Source organism: Arabidopsis lyrata (genome assembly GCF_000004255.2).
Source record: "Arabidopsis lyrata subsp. lyrata unplaced genomic scaffold ARALYscaffold_4, whole genome shotgun sequence".
NCBI lineage: Eukaryota > Viridiplantae > Streptophyta > Magnoliopsida > Brassicales > Brassicaceae > Arabidopsis > Arabidopsis lyrata.
The window spans coordinates 14,515,731-14,532,961 of NW_003302552.1; the positions used below are offsets into that span (position 1 = coordinate 14,515,731).

Below are 17,231 nucleotides of genomic sequence, written 5' to 3' on the forward strand. Positions count from 1 at the left end.
ACTCACTCTATCAAACTCTAACTACTAATTATCTAATGCTCGCGGGATAAGAAGTTGAAGAATGAAAATAAGTACCATCTAATTCGAATTATGATTTAAATAATAAATTTAATATCATTTTAAAATATATGATGAAGTTGAGATTTCGGCTGTGTTGTTTGTTTACATAGGAGATGACTATGGTGCGTAAAGATAACATTAAGTTCCAAGATGCAATGAAACTCCATAGGTGTTCCAGTCTTCAATAATGGAGTGCTTCAGCCTTCCGTTTCTGCTACTGGAATATATCTGGCTTCTATTTGAAGTCTGCAATTATATTATTATTAAAGATCAATCAGAACTAAAAACAAAGTAACTAATTAAAGTACTGGTATTATACAATATCATATTTGGCTCTGTAACAATGGATTTAGGTAATGATGAGCTAGCTAACCTGTCTATCAAGGGAAGGAATTTATAGAAGAATCGTCTTCAATGGCTTGCGTAGCTATTAACATCTGTGAAATCACAAAGACACCTAATTCATGTTCCAGATCTAAACAGATGGCTCAGAGACATAACATGTAAATATTTAAGATTTCAAGTAGGAAATGTTGAATGGATCATGATTAAAGATGGAGAGAAAAGATAGAAATGTATTGATTAAGAAGAAGAAGATACATGAGTAGGCGGCTGTGTGGCTTTATATAGAACAGATTCTAGGTATGATGGGTTACGCACATTACAAGCATTACTACGTGGGTTACGCATATTACAAGCATTACGTCCTCATTCTCCTTTTACAAAGCGCACACTTTAGCCAGCCTTGATACAGCTCACTAACGGTCTTAGAACTCAAGTAACTGTATTTAACATATAACTATTAATTAGTTCATGTTAAATACCTTCTTGATTAACACTCCCCCTCAAGTTTATACTACAATGCTAATTGTGTATAAACTTGGCACTTGCAAGAATAACCTCATTAAAAACCTAAGCTTGGAAAACCACGTGGGACAAAACCAAGCTTAGGGAAAAAGAGTATTATCCCTACAAGTTGGAGAGTCTTTCTCAAGGATGTGTGAGGTCTACAAGACCAAGTTTACCATGGATAAATTGGCAAACTTGGTTACTTGCTGCCTTGGTGAAGATATCGGCCAATTGGTCCGAGCTTTTAGTGTAACAAGGGAGAATGGTACCATCTTCTACCTTCTCTCTTGTCTTGTGGCAGTCGGTCTCTATATGCTTCGTTCTCTCGTGAAACACTGAGTTTGTAGCAATATGGATCGCCGCTTGATTGTCACAATGAAAGGTGATTGGAGTCTTCTGCTCGATCCCAAAGTCCTTCAGCAAAGCCTTTAGCCATGTTAACTCGTTTGTGAGTTTCTTCATAGCCCTATACTCTGCTTCAGCACTCGAACAAGAGACCACTTTCTGCTTCTTCGACTTCCAAGTCACAAGATTCCCACCAATGAATGTACAAAAGCCAGTTGTTGATTGTCTTGTGTTGCGATCGCCATTGTAATCTGCATCACAATATCCAACAATTTCTGTGCTAGAGTTTCTTCCCATCCATATGCCTTTGCCAGGACTTCCTTTGATGTATCTCAGAATTCTCTCCACCAAGCTCCAATGATAAACAGTGGGCTCTTTCATGTGTTGAGCTACCTGATTCACAGCAAAAGACAAGTCCGGTCGAGTATATGTCAAGTATATAAGCTTACCAATGAGTCTTCGGTATTGTTCTGGGCAATGGTAAGGAGTGTCATCTTTCTCCCCCTTTCGATTGACCTTGTAACCTTGCTCCAATGGTGTATCAACTGGTTTAGCTCCAAGCTTCCCTGTAAGTTTTAGAAGATCAAGAGCATATTTCCTTTGTGAGAGAAACAGTCCCTCCTTGGATCTACACACCTCGATCCCTAAGAAATACTTCAACACACCCAAATCTTTAATATCAAAAGCCAAGTGTAAAGAAGACTTAATAGCTTGGATACCTTCTTTGTTACTGCCCGAGATAATCAAGTCATCAACATAGATCAACACTACTACGATTCCTTGATTATCTTGTTTAGTAAACAAAGTGTGATCCGAATGTGACCTTTTGAAGCCTTCTCTAAGCAAGGTTGAACTCAACTTGTGGTACCAAGCTCTTGGGGATTGTTTGAGGCCATATATAGCTTTTCGAAGTCTTAAAACCTTTCCCGTAGCCACTATATCTTCTAAACCCGGAGGAGGTGTCATATAAACTTCTTCTTTCAACTCCCCCTGAAGGAAAGCATTCTTGACGTCCATTTGCCACAATTCCCAATCCAAGTTCACAGCCAAAGATAGAACAACTTTTACGGTGTGTTGCTTAGCTACCGGAGCAAAAGTTTCCCTATAATCCTCTCCATAAGTTTGAGTGAATCCTCTTGCAACCAATCTAGCCTTGTGTCTTTCAATTTCACCATTACTCTTATACTTTATGGTGAAAACCCACTTTGAGCTAACACATCTCTTCCCTTGTGGAAGTTCTTCTTCATCCCATGTATGATTCCGAATCATAGCTTGTACTTCATCATCCACAGCATTAGTCCATTCCTTTCTTTCCTTGGCTTCCTCATAGCTTTGTGGGATGAATTCCACATCTAACTTACTAAGAAAAGCTTTATGTTCCTCGGGAAGAAGGTCAATCGAACATGTCGCTTGAATGGGGTGAGCAACAGCTTGACAATTGAAGAGAACCTTAGGCTTCTTTGCCCTTTTACTTCGTCTTGGGTTTTGTAACGTGTAGACCGGTTCATTTGTTGTTTGAGGAATTGAGTTAGTCTCTTCTTCGCTTGATGATCTAATGACTTCATCTTCACTTAGTGGACCGATCTCTTCTTCACTAGATTCTTCCTCTACAACATTCTCATGGTTACCATGCGACGACTCTATTGGTGTTTCAACTTCACTTTCTTGAGTCCCACTTGTAACTTCGCCTGGTATCTCTTCCGTAGTGTCTTGAGGTATGTTAACATTACCCAAATGCTCAAGAATGTGTTTAAGACTCTTTGCTCTATCCGAAGTTGAGTTAGGTAGGTCCTTTACACTATCCCAATTCTTTTCTCCGAAATAGGCCTTGTCTTCCATGAATTTCACATCTCTAGATACATAGTATCTATTGTTGGTTGGATCAAAGCATTTGTAGCCTCTTTGAGTAGTGGAGTATCCGATGAACACGCACTTGGTACTCTTGGGCTCTAGCTTATTCCTTAAGCCACCTGGAATGAATACAAAACAAACACAACCAAACACTCTCAAGTGCTCAATGTTAGGGTTTTGGTTATTCAATACTTGAAAAGGTGATTGATCATTAAGAACTCTAGTTGGAATTCTATTAATAAGATAACAAGCGGTCATAACCGCATCACCCCAAAACCTCTTAGGCATATGCTTATGAAATAGCATTGCTCGTGATACCTCCATGAGGTGTCTATTCTTCCTTTCCGCAACACCATTTTGTTGAGGGTTGTATGGGCAGCTTGTTTGGTGTAAGATCCCACACTTTTCCAAATGGGCTTTGAGCTTGGTGCTCGTATATTCACCTCCATTATCTGTTCTCAGAATTTTGATCTTTGCATCAAAGTGATTAGTCACATAGTTTTGAAAGTTTAGAAATGCATCATAAACTCTGTCCTTAGATGGAAGCAAAGTTACCCAAGTATACTTAGATTTCTCATCTATGAATGTCACAAAGTATTTATGATTATCTCTAGATGCACAAGGTGAGGTCCAAACATCCGAATGCACAAGATCAAAACACTTCTCATAAATAGCATTAGACTTAGGGAAAACCGTTTTGCAATGTTTACCTAAGATGCATGCTTCACAATGAGAACAATCATAAGATAAACCGGGTAATAACAAGTTCAAAGCCCTAGAGTGTGGATGGCCAAGTCTATCATGCCACAATACAACTGAAGTCTTAACATTATTTGCGGAAATAGAAGAGTTTAAAGAAGTGTCTTCAAGAACATAGAGATCATCCTTGGTGCCTCCTTGTCCAAACACAGTACCGCTCTCAATATCCTGCAACTTAACATCATTAGGACTAAAGATAGCAAGACAATTTAAGTCCTTAGTTGTTTTCTTGACCAAGAGCAAGTTAGAAGTGAACTTAGGCATATAGAAAGCACTAGACTTCTTGTTAAACAAGTTTATGCAACCTATTCCTTCTATTGGAACATTATGACCATTTGCAACCTTAACATTACCTAGTGCCGGTTTAACATTCTCTAATAACCTAGGATTACTTATCATATGATGAGAAGCTCCGGAGTCTAACACTAATGAATTTGAATCATGAGAGTTAGAGGTAAAGAGAGAGATACCGCCGGGATGCAATTTGGATGCTATGGATTGAAGAAGAGCTTCAAGATCGGCCTTGTTCATGGTGATGGTTTCTTGAGCTTGAGAGGTAGAAGTGGTACATCCCTTGTCTTAAGCAGTAGCTCGCATTGCTTTCTCTTGATGTCCATATTGCACAATGGCCCTCTCTTCATTCTCAAGTAGTCCTCTATCACTTGTGTTTGCTACATTAGCTCTCGGCTTGGAGTTCTTGAACTTTTCCGGCTTCAAGTGAGGGTGTAGGATCCAACACTTGTCTTTGAGGTGACCCTTCTTCTTGCAATGATCACAAAACCAAGTCTTTTTATCATCTTGTTTCACCATCCTGACCTTGTTTGCCGTTGGAAGACTCTCTCCTTTGCTACCAAATAGACCTTGCGAACCATACTCCCTTTGTATCTTTGCACACACTTGTTCTAAGGTAGGGATCTTGTCATCTCTCAAGATGTGTTGGATCACATCCGTGTAGCTTGAATTAAGAGTCAACATCAACCCAAAGACAAGATCTTGTTCCCTACGCTCCTTAAGTGTCTTAGCATCCGTAGTGAATGGCCTTAGCATCTCTAATTCAGCAACAAGCGATCTATACTTCCCAAAGTGAGCATTAAAGTCGCTATCTTCTTGACTTAGTTCCCCTAGAGCCTTCTTAATCTCATAGATCCGAGTCAAATTTGATTCATTACCGAACACATTCGCGAGAGTATCCCAAAGCTCCTTGGATGTCTCACAATACGAATACCCTTCTAAGATAAAAGTTTCAAGGGAGCAATGCAAAGCACTAAGGACATTCAAGTCATCTTGCTTCCATGTGTCTTTGTCAATGCTTTCATCCAACTTCTTCAAGTCTTCAAAGGTTGATTCAATGTGCTTTATGAGCCTCCTACTGCCGAGCACATTAGTAGTTGTCCTCTTCCACAAGAGGTAGTTGTTCCCGTTTAGAATCACGGAGAACTTCAACTTCAAATCCTTGTAAGTATCACTCATTGTACAAACCAATTTAATAACCAGTCCAACGTAACCAACGTAATCCCACAACGGGACTTCAAACAAAAATCTCCACCGTTCAAATCCTAGATAAACGGGTCAGGAACAACACTGCAAAATTTCAGCTCAAACCGAGAAGAACTCACCGTTAGATCTTCCAAAGACTCACGACAACTGCTGCAGAAAAATCTGGAAATTTCAGATACGACCAGCCACGATAAAACTCAGATTTCTCCTAAACCAACCGTTGAAACACGATCTCCACCGTTGAATCTCAAGACCACTGAGTCACGAAGCTACCTTCCAAAAATCAGCCAAATCGGAGCTCGTTTGAGTGTCCAAACGATTAACAAAATCAAAAGACGCTCGAGAAAGAAGAATAAGAGAGAAAGCAAGATTAGAAACTAGAACCAAAGCTCTGATACCATGTAAATATTTAAGATTTCAAGTAGGAAATGTTGAATGGATCATGATTAAAGATGGAGAGAAAAGATAGAAATGTATTGATTAAGAAGAAGAAGATACATGAGTAGGCGGCTGTGTGGCTTTATATAGAACAGATTCTAGGTATGATGGGTTACGCACATTACAAGCATTACGTGGGTTACGCATATTACAAGCATTACGTCCTCATTCTCCTTTTACAAAGCGCACACTTTAGCCAGCCTTGATACAGCTCACTAACGGTCTTAGAACTCAAGTAACTGTATTTAACATATAACTATTAATTAGTTCATGTTAAATACCTTCTTGATTAACATAACATATGCGAGGGATCTCTAGCATGAACAAACACTTCAATCATACTTGTACTCAAGTTTTTGAAATTAACTGAAATAAGTGGCAAGACAAACAATAGTAACAAAAGCAGAAAAATCTGGACGAGATGGCCATAAAACCAGACTGAGTTTGGCTCTGCTCTTTGAATGCACGTGGTAAACATAGTTTTTCACATGCATGGAACATAATTTTAGTCAAGTCACTTTGATAACTAGAGAAATCAGAACAGAGAGAATCATATCAGTGCATATGAACAAATATAAGGCATGCAGGCTGACCTGTTGAGCTCCAATCCGGAGAGTTGCTTGCATCTGAAAATATTAGCATAGAACTGTGGTCCGAGGGATGATACAAGCTGCACAAAGTTTAACACCAAAAGCTCGTCATCTATAAAGTTGGTCAGCTTTAACCCTATCGAAATGTTTTTGACAATAGCTTTGGGGGTAACCGTTCCAGTCTTAGTTCACAATAATGAAGTATGTTCGATGAAAGAAGTAGCTTAAAAATCTATCTTCTATTTAGCCTATCACGTCTTTGTTAGTTTGATCAAATATCGTTTCATACCTCTTCCTTGAACCTGGTTCTTTGATCACATCTGAATCACAAAGGAAGCCATCAACTTCAACACTGTGAAACAGACCACATCAACATAAGACCTTGGGCTCTGATACCATATTAGAAAGGACAAATTACAAAAAGATTACAGCCAATTCGTCGATAGAAAATTGCCACATCCTTTATATACTGTAACAAACAGAACTTTACTATCCCAAATATTCTGTAGAAACCATAAAGTGCAAGTAGAGATCTGTAGATTCGTTTACTACTTTAGGAAACAAGGGAATGAATGCAAAAAACAAAGACAGACAGAAGCTTCAATTAAAGTCTCCAATTTCTAACACAACAAGACCATCTTAAAAACCAAAAAGTCCACTTTTTTATAAGAACTTTCTCAAGATACTACTACCAACCATATAAACACCAAAAGTCCAAAGCCCTTTAATCTAAATCCCAACGCGAATCAAAAGATACCTGACACTAGCTGAGCCATCGAATCAAAAGATGTCTTAATCGCCTTCAGCTGCTGCTCGATTCTCTCTTTCTCAACCTTCAGCTTCTGTTTCTCATCCTACATATTGACAAAACACATAAAAAGATTAAATGGAAAATTTAAAGATCTCGCCAGGCTACAGCCATGAGGTTTCAGTCTTGTTTACCTTCAACTCCTTGATTTTCTCCTGGAGGCTTGAATTCAAGTCCTTCAATTTCTGTGCTTCGTCTCTAACTTGATTCACCATGCGAATTGCATCACTGATAATAGCAACCTTGTCTGTTTTTGGAGCTCTCCCAGGTTCCAAGATGGAACTCAATTCCGTAAACCTATAGTTAATGCACAATACGAAAAGATTAACAACTTAAAAGATAAAAGATTTGCAGAGAAGGAAGAGAAAGCAAGAAAATACTTGTCATTTAGCCTATCACGTCTTTGTTTCTCCCTACATGCTTTCGAGCTAGAACCAGCACAAGATTCCGATTTGATCCTGAAGCAATGATAAACATTAGTAAAAAAGCAAGAGCCGCAAGTATTAAGTTAAAGCACAAGGGAATGAATGCAAAAAACAGAGACAGACAAAAGCTTCAATCTTAGTATCCAATTTCTAACACAACAAGACCATCTTAAAAACCAAAAAGTCCACCTTTTTATAAGAACTTTCTCCAGATACTACTACCAACCATATAAACACCAAAAGTCCAAAGACCCTTTAATCTAAATCCCAACGTGATTCCAAAGATACCTGACACTAGCTGAGCCATCGAGTTGATCGATCTGCCAAGGGAAAGTAGGATTGTGTGATCAGAGAAAGCACCATCAATCAAAGGGTAATCACTGAGCCAGTTCGTATTTCTCCAAATACTCACCAATCAACAAAAAAACGGCGGCAAAATTTTCCCAAAAGAAGAAATTGACTCATTAATTGCGACGAGCGACGGAGCGACATAAATATATAAAGAAAAAGAAAGGGAGCATATTTATTATAATATAACTAGGTTATGAACTCCGCAATATCGCCGGAAAACTCATTTTCAACAAATATATTTTATTACGTTTATGTATTAAATTATTATTATAATATATTCAAATCATTGAATTATTATATAAAATTAACTATGTCTTAAAGTTATATCGTAAATATTTTCTAAAGATATTAAAAAAATTTATGAATAAAAATGTAAAAAAAAAAATTATGATTAAAAAAACACTTTTGAAACATTTTTTGTGAATATAAAATTATTTATAAGTGACAAAATAACTAACGAAGAGTTATAATATAGAGAGAAAAAATTCTAGCAGGTCAAAACCAAAAAAATATAAAAACACAACCAGAAAAATAACCGTCAACAAAAAAAGTAACCGTCAATATTTTAACGAAGAGTTGCGATAAAAAGACATAACCGAGAAAAAAATAACCGTCGATATTTTAACGGAAAGTTGAGATAAAAAAAACACAACCGAGAAAAATAATGGTCAATATTTTAACGAAAAGTTGCGATAAAAAGACACAAAAAAAAAAAGTAAATGTCAACATTTTTACGAAAAGTTATGATAAAAAGAAACATCAAAAAAAATAACTGTCAACGAAAAATGTAACCGTAAATATTTTAAGGAAGAGTTGCGATAAAAAGACACAACCGAGAAAAAATAACAGTCAATATTTAAACGAAAAATTGCGATAAAAATAAACAAACGGAAAAAAATAACCATCAATATTTTAATGAAGAGTTGCGATAAAAAGACACAACCAAAAAAAATAACCGTCAATATTTTAACGGAAAGTTGCGTTAGAAAGACACACCGAGAAAAAGAAACCGTCGATATTTTAACGGAAAGATACGTTAAAAAGACAAAACCAAAAAAAGAAACCGTCAATATTTTAACTGAAAGTTATGATAAAAATACACAACCGAAAAAATAACCATTAATGAAAAATTGTAACCGTAAATATTTTAACAAAGAGCTAGGACAAAAATATACAACCGAAAAAAAATAACCGTTATTATTTTAACAAAAAGTTGCGATAAAAAGACACAAACGAGAAAAGTAATGCTAATATTTTAACGGAAATTTGCGATAAAAAAACACAACCAAAAAAATAATCGTCAACAAAAAAAGAACCGTCAATATTTTAACGAAGAGTTGCGATAAAAAGACACAACCAAAAAAAATAACCGTCAAACTTTTAATGGAAAGTTGCAATAGATAGACACAAAAAAAGATTACCGTCAATATTTTAACGAAAAGTTACGATAAAAAGACACAACCGAAAAAATAACTGTCAACGAAAAAAGTAACTGTCAATATTTTAATGAAGAGTTGCGATAAAAATATACAACCGAGAAAAAATAACTGTCAATGTTTTAGCAAAAAATTGCGATAAAAAGTCACAACCGAGAAAAAAATATCGTCAATATTTTAACAAAAAGTAAAAAACTGAAACGAAAAAAGTAACCATCAATATTTTAACGGAAAGTTGCGAGAAAAAAATACAACCAAAAAATAACCGTCAACGAAAAAAGTAACCGTTAATATTTTAACGAAAAGTTGCGAGAAAAAGACACAACCGAAAAATAACCGTCAACTAAAAAATTAACCATCAATATTTTAACGAAGAGTTGAGATAAAAAGACACAACCGAGAAAAAATAACCGTCAATATTTTAACGGAAAGCTGCGATAAAAAGACACAAACGAATAAAGTAACAACCAATATTTTAACGGAAAGTTGCAATAAAAAGATACAACCGAAAAATAACCGTCAATATTTTAATGAAGAGTTGCGATAAAAAAATACACCCAAAAAAATAACCATTAATATTTTAACGAAAAGTTACGGTAAAGAGACACAACCGTTCAGAATTGCAAAATGCATTTATTGAGGTTGCTATTTTGGTTAATAAAACCAATTTGATATGTAGTCTAATGGTTGATGTAAAAAAACTTCGTAGTATTACTAACTATACAAAAAATGCAATGAAATTATATAATAGAAAGACGTAACTTTAAATGAATAAATGCAACTATAAAGATATAACTGTAAACTGAAAAGATACGACTGTAATTGAACAAATATAACCGTAAATAATTCAAAGAGAAAATTCAATAAAAAGACATAACCATAAAAATTAACCGATTTAAACAAAAGGTTGCGATAAAAAGACGCAACCGTTCTGATGTGCAAATGGTATTTATTAGATTGCTATTATATATAGATTAAAGAAAGATAAAAATAAATATGCTCCCTTTCTTTTTGTTTCTTCTTTCTTTAATCATGGTGCACGTGGTGGAGTCGGAGGTTCGAGGTGACGACGACTTATCATACGTACCATTATATCTTTAATTATTTCTAAGACTTTAGTCAACCGCGACTCGACATTGCTGATCCTCTGGAAAGTTTCTTGGATTTGTACGTCGGCATCTACCGGAGGGTTTAATCCACCAATCGGATGGACAAGTAGAACAACATCCATTCGAAGATTATCTCTTTCAATCTCCATTCTTCTTTTGGCTTGTGCCAAGCCATAGAGAAGTCAGAAGCGAAGAGATTCTGCAGTTCCTACTCGCCATATTGAATTTGTGTGCTTTGTGGTGAATCAACGTTACCTATAGGTAGCTAGGTATGGTATATATAGCATCCTATTCTGTTAATTGAATCGGCTTTAAAGAAAACATTTCGATTATTTAAATTCTGTAGGTCTTATTTAAAAGAAAATGAGACCTATACGTATTATTTAAGTGAATTAATTCAAATAACTTAAATAACATTACATTACAAAGTGACTAGCTAGTATTATATAAAAGAAAAAATTTCAATGTTAATATTGAAAGTTATAATTTTAATTAGCGTACGTACGGTATATCGATGCAAAAGCATTGATTATTTTTACTTTGATTATAATATAATTCAAATTTTAACAAGAAAACTTGTATTCTTGATGTCTTGCATGTAATGCATGCGTGTATGTCTATCTCCTCTATATTACTTACCTCGATTTTATTCACTTTTTCTTTTCAATGACTTCTTCAATTACTTATAAACTAGATACTAACCCGTGCTACAGCACGGACTGATGGTTTTTGTAATTGTCGTTACGTTTTTTTTTTTTATTGTGTATTGTGGTATATTTTTTTATCCGGTATTTAGGTGTTGAATATTGGTTTTTGGTCGGTGAAAACTGTAGACATGGCTTGTTTTCTGAAATCGATCGGCTTGTTTTGCAAAATGAGCTCATCTTTGTATTTGTTATCTTACATACAGTTATGTTCGTTTCATCAAAAATGTGGGACTTTGTAAGTTCCTTTACTTTTCAAATTTTAATTTGTGTATTTTAGTTTGTGTAGTTTCTTTTTGTATTGAAAACATTTTATAATAGAATGGAATGACATGGTGTTCAATAGGGGTGGACATAATTCCCGTCCCATCCTATTCTCAGTCCCGAATTCTTGTTCCATATGAGAATTTATTCCCATATGGGACAAACTTTCAATTCCCATTTGAGAACGGGACGGGAACGGGAATTCCCGAAATTCCATCTGAAACAACTTATTTATCAAATATAATATTTTATATATAATTATATGCATATATCCAGTAATAATAATTATTCACCAGGTTAATATTAAATTTTTCGAATTTTTCAAGATAGTAGTTAAGCTACTTATTTTCATATTTTATCATTTAAATTCTAATTTAATTTGTCTAATATGAATCGAAAGTTTTGAATATATTTTGATTATATTATGACTATTTGATTTATATTTAATATATTATATAGATTGATTTTTTTATCTTTTAAATTTATAAATATTAAGTAGCAAAAACGTTTTTTACATTTATTATTCGCTTAGTTTTTTATTTTTAGGAATTCTCGGTTCCGTCCCATCCCATCCCGTCCCGTCTCGTATTTGAAAAAATCAGAAAAATGACCTCTTTTCGATTCTTAAATTCCCGTCCCGTTCCCTTTCCCACAAAATCCCGTCCCAAATTTATGTTTGTCCACCCATACTTTGACAATTACTGTCACTTATGAATTCCGAAAATAAAAAGAAAATTCAATTAAATTACTTCCGCTTGAAGAAAATTTAATTTTAATGTCTCGTTCTGATTTTGTTCTGCATCTTTTTATTCTTAATTTTACCTTTAATGATATACTGATGGAGAAATTTTAGGAAATGGTAATTTATAAATGAATAAATAGTTAAAGTTAATAAATTGAATTTGCTTAAAATCTGTTTGCCGTTTAGTATTAATTGTTTTTAATAACTATGTATTTAATGCGATAATTATGAGATTATATTATATTTAAGAATCTGCCATCAAAATCGATTTATAAACTTATTTTAGGTAATTAAATTCAATTTTGTAATCAGATTATTTTAGGTTAAAGATTTTTCAAAAGTTTTAATATTATACATATTTAAAACGTTTAATAAAGTTAAACTTTTTCTAAGTAAATTCATAAAATTATTATATAAATGTGATCAAATTACATATATATTTTGTTTTTAAAACATTCCTATTGTTGATCATTGCTTAAGTAGTACACTACATTACTCTTTCTCCAATAATACTTTCACGCTTAAAAAATGAGATCAAATCAAAAGAGGATTGCTATAAACTTCTACTTTCCTGCAAGAAAAAATAAACAAATTAAATTAAGAATTATATGGGTGAAATTAAATAAACAAATCAAATTAAATATTGTTACGATCTATTTTAAGTAATCTATATTTATGTCAATGAATAAAAATTAATTATTTGCTAAACTGATTCGAAATTGATTTTCAAATTATTATTCTTTCCAAAATCTTAACTAAAGATTTGAGCATTAAACGTTTTTAAAATGTATTTATAGTAAGTGATTAATTTTTCCTAAAATTTCTATAACAGTTGTATAAAATTCAGTTAGTTGTTTAGGCAAATAATTAATGGATTAAGATCAACGTGATTATTGCTAATTGATCTGTTAAAAAGAAATGTTAGTGTTTTATGTAAAGTTAATATGAAAAGATTTAAAATGATTTTTGTGATTTTGTTTTGTTTTTAGTTTGGATTTTAATCCAACCACTCTTTCTTTGAATTGTTTAAAAGATTGTATAGTAGAATTTAAAGGAACAATAGATGAGATAAGATATGTGATATTAATTAGTTTAGATTGTGAATATATTCAAAATCAATTAGAGAATAGTTATTAAGTTACGATTAATGTGGCAATTAGTTTAGGTAATAATAACAAACTGAATTCGGAGATGATTAATATGGAAATAGTATAAGAATAAGTAGATGAATTAAAGACAACATGACTTCATTTATCAGTTTGAAATTAAGACAACATCCCTAAAATTGCTTATCCAAGATCCGAATAGACTAAAACCGGGTCAAATCCGGATCCAAAAGAATTAAAGCAAAAAAGTACTGTATAAATGTATATGTAGATATGCAGCTTTGTCCCAACCTATCATCTTCTTCTCAATGACGAAGCTGTACCAATGTTTTAGGGTTAATAAATTGAATTTGCTTAAAATCTGTTTGCCGTTTAGTGTTGATTGTTTTTAATAACTATGTATTTAATGCGATAATTATGAAATTATATTATATTTAAGAATCTGTCATCAAAATTAATTTTTTTTTTTTACTTTATGTATTATATGATGATTCAAAACAGTTAAAAACAAATCAAACAAAGATGATAGGAGAATCATAATTATAAATCTTAATCAAATCTTCTAAATATCTAAATTATTAAATATGGAATATCCGGTGTATGAGTTGGGTTAAACATAATCCGATTCAACAAATTTTTTGTGAAGGAATTTTAAAAACGGGTTTGGTATCCGATATACCCGTAAGCATTTTTACCTACCCGTCACCAAAATGTTGCAAAAATACTAGTATAGATATTTAAAACGTTTAATAAAGTTAAACTTTTTCTAAGTAAATTCATAAAATTATTATATAAATGTGATCAAATTACATATATATATTTTGTTTTTAAAACATTCCTATTGTTGATCGTTGCTTAAGTAGTACACCACATTACTCTTTCTCCAATAATACTTTCACGCTTAAAAAATGAGATCAAATCAAAAGAGGATTGCTATAAACTTCTACTTTCCTGCAAGAAAAAATAAACAAATTAAATTAAGAATTATATGGGTGAAATTAAATAAACAAATCAAATTAAATATTGTTACGATCTATTTTAAGTAATCTATATTTATGTCAATGAATAAAAATTAATTATTTGCTAAACTGATTCAAAATTGATTTTCAAATTATTATTCTTTCCAAAATCTTAACTAAAGATTTGAGCATTAAACGTTTTTAAAATGTATTTATAGTAAGTGATTAATTTTTCCTAAAATTTCTATAACAGTTGTATAAAATTCAGTTAGTTGTTTAGGCAAATAATTAATGGATTAAGATCAACGTGATTATTGCTAATTGATCTGTTAAAAAGAAATGTTAGTGTTGTATGTAAAGTTAATATGAAAAGATTTAAAATGATTTTTGTGATTTTGTTTTGTTTTTAGTTTGGATTTTAATCCAACCACTCTTTCTTTGAATTGTTTAAAAGATTGTATAGTAGAATTTAAAGGAACAATAGATGAGATAAGATATGTGATATTCATTAGTTTAGATTGTGAATATATTCGAAATCAATTAGAGAATAAAGTTATTAAGTTACGATTAATGTGGCAATTAGTTTAGGTAATAATAACAAACTGAATTCTGCGAATGGTAAATGCTAAGTATCCGGAGATGATTAATATGGAAATAGTATAAGAATAAGTAGATGAATTAAAGACAACATGACTTCATTTATTAGTTTAAAATTAAGACAACATCCCTAAAATTGCTTATCCAAGATCCGAATAGACTAAAACCGGGTCAAACCCGGATCCAAAAGAATTAAAGCAAAAAAGTACTGAAAAAATGTATATGTAGATACTGTTTTTTTTTTTTTTTATGACCAATTATTAGATTTATAAAATCGGTCAGTTCCAACAACCGGTATACGAGTAAACCGGGATTATAAGTGTTCTGAAGCTTCTACACCAATCACCAAACACCTCTCCTCACGAAGATCTTCAGCTTCAAGGACTTTTGAATCGTCGAATCTCTCTATTAGTTACGATCTCCAACTGATTCTTACTGGGTAATTTTCAAAAACTTGAAAATTGAGTGTTTCCGACCGTCGAATCGGATTCGATGAACTGGGTTCAACGAAAAACCTATCTTTACAACGTCACCTTCGGGCTTTACATGCTTGATTGGTGGGAACGATACCTATTCAGTATCCTTTTCTCTATGATCTATCTGATCTATTTGAACTTCTTGTTGCGAATCTTATCTTATTCGGTTAAAAGTTTGAATTTTTATTTGTTCAGCTTCTTTAGCTACGTTATCTTTTGTTAGAAAATTTTCATTTTGAGATAGAATTGAGCTATTCTGGATTTGATAATGTTAATGAAGTTTCAAAATTTAGAAGTTTTGTCCAGCAAAAACAAAAACCAGAACTCTTGCCATTTTCCTTAACTCTGTTTTTTTTCCCAGATTCTTTGGTGATAATCTTGATGTGGTTTATTCTGTACAATGGATCTCGCTATTTTTCAGAGCTCTGCAAGAGGTAAGTTTAATGATATTTATGTGTAGCTTTATTTTGATTTAGGCTTGGGATTTGTCACCATCTCAATTCCTAGATATACTTATATGTTATACTAGTTTCTATCTCTAGTTAGGTGTGTATATGTATCTATGTTCTATTGATTTAGATATCTAGAGGGTTTTATTTGTTTGTGGATTTTACATCACATTTGATATTATATATCATCCGATTGTTGGGAACTACATTGAATATATATGATATATGATGCACTCTATGCTATCTCTTTGCTAAGTTAAATCCTTATAAAAAGATTATGTGATGTTCCTTTGATCTTTGTGCTTAAAACGGATTTAGAGGGTTGCGAGAGTTTGCTTACGTATTCGAATGTCTAAGGCAGAGCGATTTCAATCCATCTGCTTAATTCCTCATTAGGCTTCAATAAATGTATATGGCTATTGTTATTGAAGGTCAATTGAGTTTGCTAGTTCGAATTGCCAAATTAACATAAAGTGCGTCTATGACCATGACTGAGTTACAAGAAGATGATTCTTTGGGATTTTGATCTTAGGTTGTGTCAAGTATGCTCAGAAGAAGCATCTGAAATCACTTTCTTGATAACCCTCTTGCGTTGTTATTCACTGCTTAATTATGTTAAATCCTTCCTATTCCACAGGCATCTTTCATGAAACCAGGTCATAGTCATCACGCCATGGAAGCTTGAAACCGACATGGTTATCTGAGACGTATGCCAACAAACTCCTTTGTGCTGCTTTGCACCTCCTTCTTTGGCATAATTTCTGATCATGTAACTGTTCATATATCATTTATTCCCATGTATTTTTTGGAATGAACTTCATTTGTTCGATTCTACTTGCTTCTACTTCAAATTTTGAGACAGGGCCAAATCAACTACTTGCATCTTTTGATGTTTAGAGTCCATGAACTCAAAAAATTTAGGTGTTTTGTGGGCACTTAAAGCTTAACGAATCTGATATAATCTCCATTTTATTTTCATTGATCTCCTGATGTTGTAGTAGTTCTAGTTCCGAATTCTGGATTCGGAAGATTTTGTGTCCTCTGTAGTGACGGGTTTCTAAGAAAGGATACATGTCTATGTGCGAAGGAGAGTCCAAGATTTTCATTCTAGTCCATAATTGTCCCAGGGTACAAACAAAAACAAATGCAAATCATCCCAAAATGTTTCAAAACTATACTTATATGCAAACCACAAGAAAGAAGCAAAAAGCTATAGAATTTTTTGCAAATATGTAGCAACTAGCAACGTATCGAGCAAGTTACTGTGTCTTGTCTTTTCACCAAACCTTTATAATCGTGGCATTGCTTATGGCAATAGCCGATTTTGTCGTTCGGTATTGTAAATATTTGATTTTCTTCGATTAGGAGTCCATTACATTTTAACCAAGATAAATCATATATATTATATATATATAT

The 17,231-nt window shown here is 33.1% G+C and overlaps 2 protein-coding genes across 2 annotated transcripts; one reads left to right on the top strand and one right to left on the bottom strand.

The window, feature by feature from the left end:
- Positions 1–60: 60 nt before the first annotated feature.
- Positions 61–10,667, bottom strand: LOC9317210 (transcription factor bHLH34). The gene is made up of 9 exons (XM_002881097.2): positions 10,497–10,667; positions 7,911–7,942; positions 7,578–7,655; positions 7,332–7,494; positions 7,147–7,243; positions 6,679–6,709; positions 6,393–6,469; positions 434–497; positions 61–306 (listed from the first exon to the last, which is right to left on the bottom strand). Exons 1-8 carry the CDS (start codon positions 10,665–10,667, stop codon positions 472–474), a joined length of 675 nt encoding a protein of 224 aa, XP_002881143.2. The 3' UTR covers positions 61–306; positions 434–471.
- Positions 10,668–15,191: 4,524 nt separating this feature from the next.
- LOC110228889 lies at positions 15,192–16,782 on the top strand. The gene is made up of 3 exons (XM_021027170.1): positions 15,192–15,467; positions 15,728–15,800; positions 16,453–16,782. Exons 1-3 carry the CDS (start codon positions 15,383–15,385, stop codon positions 16,463–16,465), a joined length of 171 nt encoding a protein of 56 aa, XP_020882829.1. The 5' UTR covers positions 15,192–15,382; the 3' UTR covers positions 16,466–16,782.
- The last annotated feature ends 449 nt before the right edge of the window (positions 16,783–17,231 follow it).